At 40.4% G+C, this 13,542-nt stretch overlaps 1 protein-coding gene across 11 annotated transcripts in view; it reads right to left on the bottom strand.

Moving 5' to 3' along the window:
* The window catches only part of ralgapa1 (Ral GTPase activating protein catalytic subunit alpha 1), a 77,487-nt gene that overhangs the window by 45,934 nt on the left and 18,011 nt on the right, over nucleotides 1–13,542 (bottom strand). For 6 of the 11 annotated variants that reach the window (XM_039785766.1, XM_039785770.1, XM_039785767.1 and 3 more), the window contains 11 exons: nucleotides 9,103–10,926; nucleotides 6,063–6,187; nucleotides 5,640–5,874; nucleotides 5,343–5,528; nucleotides 3,743–3,913; nucleotides 3,458–3,651; nucleotides 3,255–3,353; nucleotides 2,800–2,955; nucleotides 2,442–2,570; nucleotides 2,165–2,290; nucleotides 1,150–1,208 (listed from right to left, as the gene is read on the bottom strand). In XM_039785766.1, the coding sequence (XP_039641700.1) occupies nucleotides 1,150–1,208; nucleotides 2,165–2,290; nucleotides 2,442–2,570; nucleotides 2,800–2,955; nucleotides 3,255–3,353; nucleotides 3,458–3,651; nucleotides 3,743–3,913; nucleotides 5,343–5,528; nucleotides 5,640–5,874; nucleotides 6,063–6,187; nucleotides 9,103–10,926 (3,304 nt within the window). The remainder of the gene's footprint in view (nucleotides 1–1,149; nucleotides 1,209–2,164; nucleotides 2,291–2,441; nucleotides 2,571–2,799; nucleotides 2,956–3,254; nucleotides 3,354–3,457; nucleotides 3,652–3,742; nucleotides 3,914–5,342; nucleotides 5,529–5,639; nucleotides 5,875–6,062; nucleotides 6,188–9,102; nucleotides 10,927–13,542) is intronic. The other 5 variants (XM_039785773.1, XM_039785777.1, XM_039785774.1 and 2 more) reach the window with 2 other exon arrangements.

Here is a 13,542-nt window from a genome sequence, read left to right as displayed (position 1 = left end):
AATTATAGTATGATCCACAACAATTCTGTATATTGGACAAGCACACGCTTTATACATGTATTTATAAACAAACAAACTAACAGAAAATAAAACCATATTTGCAAGCAGTGAACACTAATCGTTGTAGTCAGATGTCCTGCTATTACACAAACAATACCTACAGGTAATTAACTAGTTGCTTACACAGATTAACAATTAATTTTTCTCAAATTGTCAGACCTATGTCCAGTGATGGAAAGGAACCAAGTACATGCACTGTACTTAAGTACAAATATGAGGTTACTTGAACTTCACTTGAGTCTTTTGTTTTCATGCCACTTTGTACTTCTACTCCCCTACATTTCAAAGGGAAATATTGTAGTTTTTACTCCACTACATTAATCTGACAGCTGTAGTTTATATGTTTTATTACAAAGTAAACTACCCAACAATATATAGGCCTACAAGTACAGCTAAAATTATTAGCCGATTAAACACTTAGTTGATCGACATGACTGTCTGGATCGTTTCCAGTTTTCTAAAATGTGAGGATTTTCCTGTATTGAGTACTTTTACTTTTAATACTTTAAGTACATTTTCCTGATGATACTTACATAATTTTACTTAAGTAACATTTTCAATGCAGGACTTTTACTTGTAACAGTGTATTTTTAGTGTGGTATTAGCACTTTTATTTAAGTAAAGGATCTGAATACTTCTTCCACCACTGCCTATGTCCACAGTGCTGTGTCAGTATGGTATGGTTTAGTATGTATGGTTAGGCTACGTCGCTGGGGTGGTGGGAAATTCCCTCTCGCTTGTTTGTATTTCTTTAAACCAATCACAACCGTCCTGAGCGCTAAGCCCAGTGACGGTGCCCTTGCAAAATAGACAGCAGAGATAATGGACGTTTGTGCAGACATTACTCTATTTAGTTGCTGATGAAAGGGTTCAGCGAGTGTCGCATTGAAGATGATGTTACTGCAGTTTCGCGGCATTACTATGGCAATCAGTCGAGAATCCCGCCTACACTGAGGGGGGGTACTACCTGCAGTAGACGGGGTAAACACGGGATTGGGTGGACTAAATATTAGAAACACCTTTTAATATAATGCTATCCAACACAACCCCACCACCACAAACCATGATCTCAAAAATGTGTTCAGTTACCGAGCAGGAGCAGAGGGTTCATCCCTGGCAGAGGTCAGGATGGTTTTGATAATGTGCTCCTAAAAAAACAAAGCATACAGACAAACACAGTTAATTAAAAACAATACAAGGCATTAGTTATGTAAATATCTACATACCGTGCAACATCTTGTTCAGGTCTCACACACAAAGTTAACCTTTCACACACATTTTTTTAAATAATGAGAAAAGTGATTCATGGGATTACATGATGAGGTGTTAATATATATTTCTTGCGCCCGCACGCATTACACCATTTTGTCGCAGCAGCACATACACACACACAAACACACACACACACACACACACACACACACACACACACACACACACACACACACACACACACACACACACACACACACACACACACACACACACACACACACCCCTCCCCCCCACCCCCTGCGGTCAGTGTTGATGTCCGCTTAGTGACAAGTTTGTGCCTTGTAAGAAACAAGTGAGATGCTGCCACGCATGGCATTAACTGCTTACACAGCAACAACAACAATAACAACATTACTCCCATAGCTCTGGACCGTTACAAGAATGACTAATGAGACATTAACCTATTAGTCTGGTTTTCACACCCCCTGTGGACAGCAGACAGGTGTGTTACAAGGTTTGGACTGACCTGGATTACACACAAAAGTACATAGACTTTGACCCAATGCTTTGGTGGATGTCAGTTTTAAAGTATACAGACCTGTTTTGATTCAGTGAGAGTAGTGTATCTGTGACAGATATCTCACTTTTATGGTACAATCTGACTCTTCTCAACATTGAGAACACTAATAGGAACAATAAAGTCATAATCATGTGATCGCCTGTCTACCTGGCAACTTAGAAACGTTTTTTTTATTATTCCTCTCTTCTCCTAATTCTACTGTGGTTTACTATCATACTATCACAAAGGATAATTATATTTTGCCTAAGCACAGAGGCATGATGACTTGTCTCAGCCCTTCAAACCCAAACTACTATTGCATCCATCTACCTTGACGTCAGGAAACTTGGTAAGCACCACGTCGGCTGTAGTGGGATGGAGGGCTGAAAGCTCCTCATACAAGTTGGGAAAACACACCAAAGATCCCAGCAGGATCTGGGCCTCCACTCTTGGAGCCTGGAAAGGAGGAGGGGTAGGGATAGACACACAAAGAAAGTAGAGAGAAGGACAGAGGGAAACAAAAAATAACAAATGTATGTGCCCACTTGTACTGTACAGGTGTCACAATAGTTGCAAACAACACAGCACATGCAAGTGTGTTTCTTACATTGAGTGATGAGCAGGCGGTGACTCTAGAAGCTGCAATGATGAAATCCAGGATCAACATGGTGGCTCCAGGTAGACCAATGCTGAAGAACCTTGGACTGCAGTGTTTTATGATGGTGTTCACAATGTCCTGTAGAAAACACGTTTATTTTTAAATCATTGCTATAGCAGTAACAGCTGAAACACATTTGCAAAAGACCATATTCCATCCTTTAATCTGAAGCGGTATTAACCTTTCAACTAATAAACATAACTCTACGTTAATATTTTAATTATTTCACCTTCATAACACACACACACACACACACACACACACACACACACACACACACACACACACACACACACACACACTCTACCTGGTCTTGATGCATCAGTCCTTGGTGCATGATGTTGTAGAAGTGTGTGAGAAAGTCTGAGTTTGGAGAAACATCTTGCCTTCTCTTCATGATCCTGCAGATCAGCTTGTAGGCATGAAGTTTCCCCTGCTTGTAACGCTCTGTCAACATGGTGGCCTAGAGGAAAACATGCATATACTGTATATATACACACACATATGAAAATAAACCTACATATGCAAGCAAGTTAAGGTGTTTGCCAGCCTGTTTGTGGAGGCCTCCCCCGTCTCTGTATAAGAGGATCTTTTATCTAGCAAACAATTTTAGTTTTTGTTTATTAAAGGAAATTAATCGAAACATGGCAATTCCTGAATAAGACTAATGTGATAGTATTAGCTACACATGAAAAATAGATTACTGGATATCAATGTAATGAATATCAAAAGGTCCTATAGTGATCCCTCAGTCACACCTACCTTAAAGAGCCAGGGGGTGAGGATCCTCAGGGGTGGGATCAGAACAGGGGGTGGGGGAGATGACTGGTTGTCCAGAGAAATGCCCAAATTATCTCTTATCTGAAAACAACAGTGTCATTTTTACACAAAACCCCCACAATCTTAATAGAAAGTGTTGTCTCATTTTTAGTAATGTAATACAGTAACTGTGTGTTAGTACACACCTTGGCCAGGTTTTGCCACAGTTCACACAGATAGTCGAAGACCTGAGCATGGATCTCTGGGTCTTTGATGCTATTAACATCCCCCAGGATACCCAGCATCCTCCGCCACATTACCGTGGCAACATCTGAATGCCATCCAGTTAGAGAACCACCCGCCATGACACTGCAGTCCTCGCTGGGGAACTCGCTGGTTTCTAGAATCAGTCAATAAATCATCAGTAACTCTTGCCCCTCATTCACAGCTGAGAAAAAAATAACATGTTTGGGAGTGTGCATGAGTATTACCCAGGTCGTCTGGAGTCTGCAGGACAGAGTTGTGGAGCTTCTGGTCCAGCTGTAGGTGTGTGTGTGAGTGGGAGTGTGCATGATCAGCGTGCTCTGCTGTCAGTGTGGCAGGGGAGGGCGTCTGGGAGCGAGAGCCCCCAAGGGAATGCATGGGAGATGCACTCTCAGAACCTGGACACATACATATACAGTACACACAAGAAGGAGATTAAAAAAAAAAAAAAAAAAAAAAGAAATTTGAAAAACTCAACTGCTATGTTTTTTCATTGAGTGGTCCAGGAGACAGAATTCTTGTTTAGGAGTTATCAGCCAAAATGTAAAGCCGCTCGTTTAAGTAACATTATGTAGTTTTGTCACATGCCGGGAAGAGATTTCAAAACCTATCCAACAAATCTGATATCTCTAAGATGGTATGTGAGATGTACATCACAGCTGTAAGGAGGCTGATGGAGAAGAAAAGTGATAAATAATAATGTGTCTTGGCCATTTACAGAACAGCACACATATTTTAAAAGGGCATTAAGTTATGTTTAGACATATTTTTTTTTTTTTTAAAAAAAAAATTTTTTATTTTTTTTTTTTTTTTTTTTTTTTTTTTTTTTTTTTTTTTTTTTTTTTTTTTTTTTTTTTTTTTTTTTTTTTTTTTTTTTTTTTTTTTTTTTTTTTTTTTTTTTTTTTTTAATTTTTTTTTTTAATTTTTATTTTTTTTAATATTTTTTTTTTTTTTTTTTTTTTTTTTTTTTTTTTATTTTTTTTTTTTTTTTTTATAAAATAATATTTTTTTTTTTTTTTTTTTTTTTAAAAAATTTTTTATTTTTTTTATTTTTTTTTTTTATTTTTTTTTTTTTTTTTTTAATATTTTTTTATTTTATTTATTAATTTATAAATTTTTAATTTATTATTAATTTTTTTATAAAAAATTTTTTTTTTTTTAAATAAAATTTATTATTAATATATAATTAATTTATAAAAATTTTTTTTTTTTATTTTTTTTTTTTTTATTTTTTTTTTTTTTTTTTTTTTTTTTATTTTTTTTTTTTTTTTTTTTTTTTTTTTTTTTTTTTTTTTTTTTTTTTTTTTTTTTTTTTTTTTTTTTTTTTTTTTTTTTTTTTTTTTTTTTTTTTTTTTTTTTTTTTTTTGGGGGGAGGTGGGTTTATGTTTTTTTTTTTAATGTTTAAAGAACAAAAAGAAAATAAAGTTAAATAAAAAAATAATTTAATAATTCTTTTAATTTTACTATTTTTATTTTTTTTTTTATTTTTTTTTTTTATTTTTTTTTTTTTTTTTTTTTTTTTTTTTTTTTTTTTTTATTTTTTTTTTTTTTTTTTTTTTTTTTTTTTTTTTTTTTTTTTTTTTTTTAAACTTTTTATTTTTTTTATTTCCCCTTTTTTTTTTTCTTAATAACTTTTCACCCCCCCTACATACAAATGTGATGTGAACAATTATTTACAGATTAACGGTCCCATTATATTCACAATGCAGAAAAAACGACTATGTAACTATCTATGTGGTATGTAATATTAGGCTGGATTTTGGTTTGGATATTTAGATCTGCTGAAATAACACAGTAGCTAGAGAGATCTTTATATTAAGTGCCTACCTGTAACAGTTACAGTGTGGCTAAGGCTGCTGGTCTCCGAGTCGATGTGAAGTGTTGTCAAACTGGCTACTTCATGTTCATCACAGGCCACTCCCCCTCCCAGGCTGTCTTGGTCCAGTGAACTGCCTTGACCTCCTCCCCCAGACCCAACACCTCCTCCACATGGTTCTGAACTGAAAGTAAAATCTACAAAAAAAATGTTGACCATTATATTTATTTATTTTTTTTTTACAAAATTGAGTCACATATTCTGTAGCAGGGCCTCAGCTGGTATATATTAGTTTGATAGTTCCTTACTATCAAACTTGCAGTTGGAGTACTGAAAGGCATTAAAGGAGTCCGACTGGCTGTCTGAGCTGATGACATCAGAACCGCTGGCACTTGCAGGTGATGTCCATTCTGAGGGAACCCCCGGATCATCAATAGGACGGGGATCATCTGAGGGTCGTGATCCAGGACTCTGACCTGCCTCCAGGAGCTCCGGCAGGTCCCTGGGAACCTCCAGACTTCCCGGGCTGCTGCCACGACGGCCCTGTGTATCCAAAAGAAAGCAGCGTGTAAATGTAATTTAATGGACCAGCGCTGAGCACAAGACCAGCTGTTGTTGACTTTAATCTTTAAATCTGTGTGTGTGTGTGTGTGTGTGTGTGTGTGTGTGTGTGTGTGTGTGTGTGTGTGTGTGTGTGTGAGTGAGTGAGTGAGTGTGTGTGTTGTACTCACCGCTGTTCCTTTGGCCCTCAGTCTCTCCTGGATAAACTCATCCATGAGGTCAGAGAAGTTTGGGTTGGTGCTTCCTACGTCACTGGAGACTGGACGAGCTTTCTGGACCACCTCCTCTTTGTTAGCTAGAGGCAGATACATGATGATCAATGTCAAAGACAGAGTACCCGTCATACACACAGAAATGACAGAAGAGGGGATCAAGATTCACAGGTGGACACGCAATAAAAAAATTATTATATAATCAAGTAAAATATATAATGAATGTGAATGTAGCCTTGGAGTGTCCCAAGTTATTGCTGAGGATACTTGTCGTGAGTTGCTGTTGTTGTGTGTTCAGATATTATATTAAAATATTACAATAACCATACAAAAAACTGGAGCTTCTCTCTGAATTGTAAGAGCTATCCTGATGTGTATGTACTGTAGTCCCTGAAGTTAGCAAAAGACTGATTCAACAAAAGCCACAACACAGCAGGCAAACCCACCAGAAAAGCAATGCAGGAGTTATTCACAACATGCACAGCGAGAGTGTCACCTTGTTAGGTCCAAACAGGCAGCATATCAGAGGCCTACATTAGTGCGGTTATGTTACTATGAGTTATGTTGATGTTAGCTTGGTAGCAATGACAGCAGTCAGTGTGAGTTTGTGAACTCTGAAAGCAAAGAGCATCCATCAATCCCAAATCAGATGAAAGTCAATACGCTGCCTACAGTATTGAACAACTGATCTTTAATTCCTAAGCCTGTGGCTGATGGAGCTGACAGAGTCTGGTCAAGTCCACAACCCAATACCAGGACTTAGATCAATAAAGCTAAGCTCAGTTATTGGACACGGAATGAAAATATTTACTTTGCTGCCACCTAGCTGATGAAAATTTCACCTTGCTGCACATTTTTCCTTCAAGAAGACCAGAAGCCTCCACTGACAGCATGGCCTCTTACCGCAGGACAAGACAGGCTGTGTTCAAACTGCAATGCCAAGTGCAACTTTACATCACTCGGGGCAGGACACTGTCCGTCCCAGATGTGGTCAGATGTGCAACAAAGCAAAACTTTCAAACCACAGAGGTCAGTGCAAAAATGCCTTTCTGTCATTTTAGTTTTAAATGCGTATTAGAAGAATCAGTATCTTGCCGCGGTGATCATATGAAGGCACCTGAATTTGGTAGCAAACCAATTTACCAACACATCCCAAAATTGCATTTTGTTCTGACTCTTAAGCATAAACCTTTAACATTACGGTATATCTCAGCTTACAGTTTATATGTTATTCAGATACCTCTTCTAGCCTGATGTTAAATACCATGAAAATAACGGTCTACAGGTAGACTGTTCGTCAGTTATGGTTATTCGCCATCATATCACCAACAATAGGACTGAGACTTGTATACGGTACAATATGTTGGCCTGAAAAATAACATCCCAATCCGTTTTCCAGTGACATTATTGTACTCACATGCCTGCATATACAATGTATTTCACACTGGGACTACAGCATGAAAAGGTAGATGTTGCGGTTCAAGTAAAAAGTAGCAGTATAGAAATGCTATGCTGTGACGTTAGCTGACAGTAGTTATATTTTGCTCTGCAAATCTGTGCACTGAATATTTTCATGTTCTGTATGTGCTCAGCCCATCAGGATGAGCCTATTTCTGTGTGAGAAAAGCTGTCCTACGGAAGTTATGCGTTTGACAATGACTCTGCATGGTTTCCTTTTAATGACTCTGCATGGCTTCCTTTTAAGAGGGGCAGTCCCCATATGGTTTTGCAAGTTCATTCAAATTGGTTGAGGAAATACATGCACATTATTAGTGCTATGATCTCTGAAGTTTTGTGGTTAAGCTTATAAGGCCCTGATGGAGGACTCCACCACCTGTGTTCATAGAACAAGGATTAGGCATAACCACCAGCAATCATCGAGTTTAAGTAGTTCAACACACGGCCAGACAGACAACCAGACAGTCACGGCACATATTGTCTAGTTTTAGTCTGCATTGGGTACCGGATGATTGGGGTGGATTCCACATCAAGACGGATTCAGGTGATGAATCACGGTGCTTATCAAACATCTGATCCTCAGGACAAAATCATTTAAACCCAGTTCTGCAGCCCCGAGAATTAGAATGAATAGAAAAAGCTGTAGATGCTGATTCAAATGTGCACTGGTCATGTTTGATATTATCTTATGGCAGTGTACATAACCATTCTGGATTGTTGGTTTAAAAGTGCATACCTTTTCTTATCCATTCAAATTCTGTGTATACTACTCTTATCAAGATGGCTATTCTCACATAAGGTCTTATGCTGCATTCTAGTGGTCTGAGAATGAACTACAGCAATATGTTAACAATGCACATTAACTAGTGTTTGCTTTTCTAAAATAATCAACAAACTCGAACCTTCACATCTACACATGTAAATCTAAATGTAACAAAGCGCTGATGGAAAATGCCACAAAACATTCGTGGGCTTTTTGTGAGGTATTATGTAAAGCCAAGTCGGTTTTCTTTTTATCTGTGCTTTTATCTTTTCTACAGGCAGTTGTGTTTTTCAGGTGACTGTGGTTTCCTCCTGTGCAGCTGAAGAGGGGCCTGAGTCCGGGGAGGCGGTGAAGGAGGCACGAGGAGGCCGCATGCAACATCGAGGAGAAGGAGGAGGAGGTGGAGAAGAGGGGTAGGAGGAGAGGATGTTAAAATCCCAAAGCCCTTAGAAGGAAGAGGACAGGAGGAGGGGGAAGGGGGCTTCCGAGGTAGAAGAACAGGTGGGAAGTAATGGGAGGAGGGGGGATCCTTGACAGGAGGCAGGCTGGAGGAGGGGCTACGTTCAAAAGGAAACACATCAACAGGGAGTTTGAATTTCAGTCCAGCAGCAAGATGATGAGTGTCAGCCAAAAAAATATCATTCCATCATAACAAACCAGTTAAAAACAGCCAAAAAGGAAAAGAGAGCTGTTGGTGTTTGTGTGCTGATGAGTATTTCTTTCCAAAGTTGTTTTATCTGTGTCCTTTGTGAGCGCTTCGTTCGTTGCGATCCTCACCTGGCGTTGTCGTCTTTCGCCCAAAGTAACCCAGGACATGGGAGTAGAGATCTCTGAGCGATGCGTCACCCATGGTGGCCCGGCCCTGTCGCTGTGGCGACGAGCCTTGGGATGACCCCTGACCTCGGGGCCGTGGCTTCGAAGACAGAGCGTGAACAACAGTCTTATAGACGCCACCAAGAAGAGCCCCCTGGTGGTGGCGTGAGGCAGAGCTGCCAGGCTCCTGGGACCGTGAGCGGGAGGCTCGAGATCGCAAGGCGGAACGTCCCAATCGGCCACGCACACCTGACGACCCGCCAGTGAAACCGGAACTGCTTGATAACCCCTCTGAGTGAGCCTCAGAGCCCAGGTTGGATCCCACACAGGATCCGGGATGTTGCTTGTCCTTGTCCCCTCCGGTCCCAGCCCTGTTTTCCAGGTCTTCAGCAATTGCTGCGTTCCCTGCACCGCTGTAATCAGTAACAGTCCCAGAGGCCACAGAGCCAAACTTACCTGCACCTCCTGTGCCCAGCTTTGCCCCTGACCCTGCTCCAGCTCCAGGCCTCTCCCCAGCTGAGTGGCTGTGTGTGTGGAAGTGACTGAGGCGGCGCAGCCTGGCTTTCCAGTGGGCCTCTTTACTCTCAAGGGGGTTGTGGAACTGTACTGACTCAGTCGAGGGCCGGAAGCTGACATGAACACCCCCAGAATGGTGCCTTTTGGTGCTGATACGGGACATCTTGGCTTTAGTTGGGTCTGAAGTTTGATTTAATTCAGTGCTAGATTCTACTGCGGTAGTGTCTTGTCTAATTAAAATGGACCTCTCGTTTGCTGCTGCATCTTTATCACCCTGTTTCTCTTCTGCCATTTCCCTCCATCCATCACATTTCCCTTCCCATCCTTCTGCCTTTCCTGCATTCCCTTCTTCCTTTTTCTCCCCACTGTGTCTTTCTAAGCTAGCAGTCCCCTTAGCATTGGGTGAGGGCCACTGACACTGCAACTCCAGGCACTCATAGATGCTTCGCTGCTCTGCTTCATTCTCCTCTGTTGAATCCACACTGCTATGTCTCACTGATTTACTTACCGGTCTGTCCTCTTTACAAGTCTGCCTGTAGTCTCTCACCACCTGTCTTGCCTCTCCTGCCTGTCCTGTGTATTCCATTTGTGTTCTAGCAACTCCCGTTTGCACAGGTGAAGTTACAACGCTGTTTTCTAGTACATGACCAGGACCATCTCTCTCTCCTGTCTCCTTCTTCCTTTCACTTCCTTTGTTAGTGAGGTAGTCCCTGATAGAGGAGAATAAATCATCCTCCTCTACCCCAGCCCCCATTTCACCCTCCTCTACATCAATTTCCTTTTCAGGTGAAAAGTTAAAGGCAGAATCCCAGTCGCTTACCCAATCCGTACTAGAAACTCGGCTTCGAGAGCCAATCTGGTGCCAGAACTGGTCATAAACATTACCATCATCTTGTCTCTCAGAGGAAACAACACCATTGGAGAAGGTGAAAGGGGTGGGAGAGGGGGAGGTGAGGGGGTGTGGGAGTGGGTGAGCTGCGTGGTTGTTGGCTGCGAGTAAGGAAGAAGTTGTGGAGTGGAGGTGGGGGGGGTTCGGGATCGAAGTGGTATCCCTCTGGGGGTCTTCACCTTTGACCCGCTCAACGATGAAAGGCTCCATGATGTCAGAGGCACTGCTGCTCCTTGCGAGGGAGGAAGGGGCATGGGCATCCAGGTCACAAGCCCCTCCCTGGAAGACCTCAGAACAGGAGGTGGGAGGGGCCTCCTCGCTCTGGGAAGAGTGGCGCATTCGAGAGGTGCGAGATGTCAGTGTGATTGGCGGGTCCTCAAGGTCTGATAATTGGGAGAAGACGAAGGAAGGGGAGTGAGGTTAGTGGAGGGGTAAATGGGAGTAGATACAAAACGCACATATACAGATACCTATATAGATACCTAAAAGAAAATCTGCAAATGCATAGAGCCAAAAACAAAGTATTATAAATATTATAGATTTAATGAAAACACTGATATTATTATATAATTTGTTTGTGTGCAACGAAGTTAGTGCTGAAGCAATCTAATCTATGGTCCTTAATCAATTCAGAGCAACATTACTGGTGGCTGAGACAGTTTGTTTATCAACCTCAACCAGCAAAAGCTGTCTACACGAAGACCACCTCCCCGTTAAAGTCTACTTTAACATAACAGTATTTACATCTTGAGATCATTCAGGAGTGAAGTCATTGTAATAGCACCTGACTTGTGGTTACATAATGAGTAACAATAATCCCATGAAAAGACAGATTAGGCTAAGCAGGAAAAGTCATACCACAAAGGACATGCACTAACTCCTTGTTCAACTGTACAAAAAACAAACCTATTGTATTTAATATTTCCCTTGTCATTAGTAACATCTGTTATGTCCATTTGACGGTTTTCCCTTTAAACGGATGTCAAATCGTAAATAAATGGCAACCTTTAGAGAGCTGTGAACATTTATAAGAGACCACCACAAAACACACACCACAATTAAACATACAAACCCCAATTCCAATGAAGTTGGGACGTTGTGTAAAAGGTAAATAAAAACAGAACACAATGATTTGCAAATCCTTTTCAACCTCTCAATTCAATTGAATATACTACAAAAACACAATATTTAATGTTCAAACTTTATTGTTAATTTTCAATTTGATGCCAGCAACACGTTCCAAAAAAGCTGGGACAGGGGCATGTTTACCACTGTGTTACATCACTTTTTTTTTTTTTTTTTTAACAACACTCAGGTGTTTGGGAACACATTTTCAATGGGAGACGGGTCTGGACTGCAGGCAGGCATGTCTAGTACCCGCACTATTTTGTAACACCTACAGAATGTGGCTTGGCATTGTCTTGCTGAAATAAACAGGTACGTCCCTGAAAAGGGCGTTGCTTGGATGACAGCATATGTTACTTCAAAACCTGTATGTGCCTTTCAGCATTATTAGTATTATATTTAGCATTGGTGCCTTCACAGATGTGCAAGTTACCCATTGTCATGGGCACTAACACAGCCCCATACCATCTCAGATGCTGGCTTTTGAACTTTGCACTGATAAAAACCTGGATGGTCCCTTTCCTCTTTGGCCCGGAGGACATGACGTCCATGATTTCCAAAAACAATTTGAAATGTGGACCCATCAGACCACAGCACACTTTTCAACTTTGCATCAGTGCATCTCAGATGAGCTCAGGCCCAGAGAAGCCGGTGGGGTTTCTGGGTGTTGTTGATATATGGCTTTCGCTTTGCATGGTAGAGTTTTAACTTGCACTTGTAGATGTAGCGACGAACTGTGTTAACTGACAATGGTTTTCCAAAGTCTTCCTGAGCCCACGTGGTAATATCCTTTACATAATGATGTCGGTTTTTAATGTAGTACCGCCTGAGGGATCGAATGATGGTTTTCAGCCTTGTCGCTTACATGTAGAGATTTCTCCAGATTCTCTGGATCTTTTGATGATATTATGGACTATAGATGATGAAATCCCTAAATTCCTTGCAATTGTACATTGAGAAATGGTTTTCTGTATGCTTCCGCAGTTGTTCACAAAGTGGTGAACCTCGCCCCATTCTTGCTTGTGAACAACTGAGCCTTTGGGGGGATGCTCCTTTTATACCCAATCATGACACTCACCTCTTTCCAATTAACCTGTTCACCTGTGGAACGTTCCAAACAGGTGTTTTTTTGAGCATTCGTCAACTCTCCCAGTCTTTTGTTGCCCCTGTCCCAGCTTTTTTAGAACGTGTCGCAGGCATTCAAAGTGAGTGAATATTTGTGAAGAAAAAAAAGTTTATCAGTTTGAACATTAAATATCTTGTCTTTGTAGTGTATTCAATTGAATATAGGTTGAAAAGAATTAGCAAATCATTGTATTTTGTTTTTATTTACATTTTACACAATGTCCCAACTTCATTGGAATTGGGGTTTTACAAGCAAACAAGTAAAACAATAAATGACTCTAGCAGAGGATATGATAACAAACAAACAAACAAAAAACAGAACAGAAAGGGAAGAGTCAAATGAAATGCCACCCCAAGAATACATGGCATGAAACATCACCCAACATCGGTGATAGGGAGGTCAACGAGAAGGGCATAGAAAGAAAGGGGAAATAAATGCTTATAATAGGCAGAAAATAATGCAGGCAAAAGGAGTTAAAGAAATGACGGAGGGACGTCCTGTGCAGGCATGCAGGTTAACAGGAAGAGAAACAAGCAAGCAGACAGGAAAACAGGTAGGTCAAGTGCCGACATGTCAATAGAAACCGAGACACATAAGCTGTCTCCAACTACCTGTGAAAAATTCTACGAGAAATAGTTAACACTAACTGACAGATGTCATTCTTTGGTGTCGGTTTGGTAACATTTCATTCTCTAAATAGGCAAAATTCAAAAGAAGCATCAACTGTTAAAAACAATAACCCAAATAA

Source organism: Perca fluviatilis, chromosome 20 (genome assembly GCF_010015445.1).
Source record: "Perca fluviatilis chromosome 20, GENO_Pfluv_1.0, whole genome shotgun sequence".
Taxonomy (NCBI): Eukaryota; Metazoa; Chordata; class Actinopteri; order Perciformes; family Percidae; genus Perca; species Perca fluviatilis.
The sequence above is the reverse complement of the archived record's forward strand: the minus strand, read 5'-3'. Positions and strand labels throughout refer to the sequence as shown.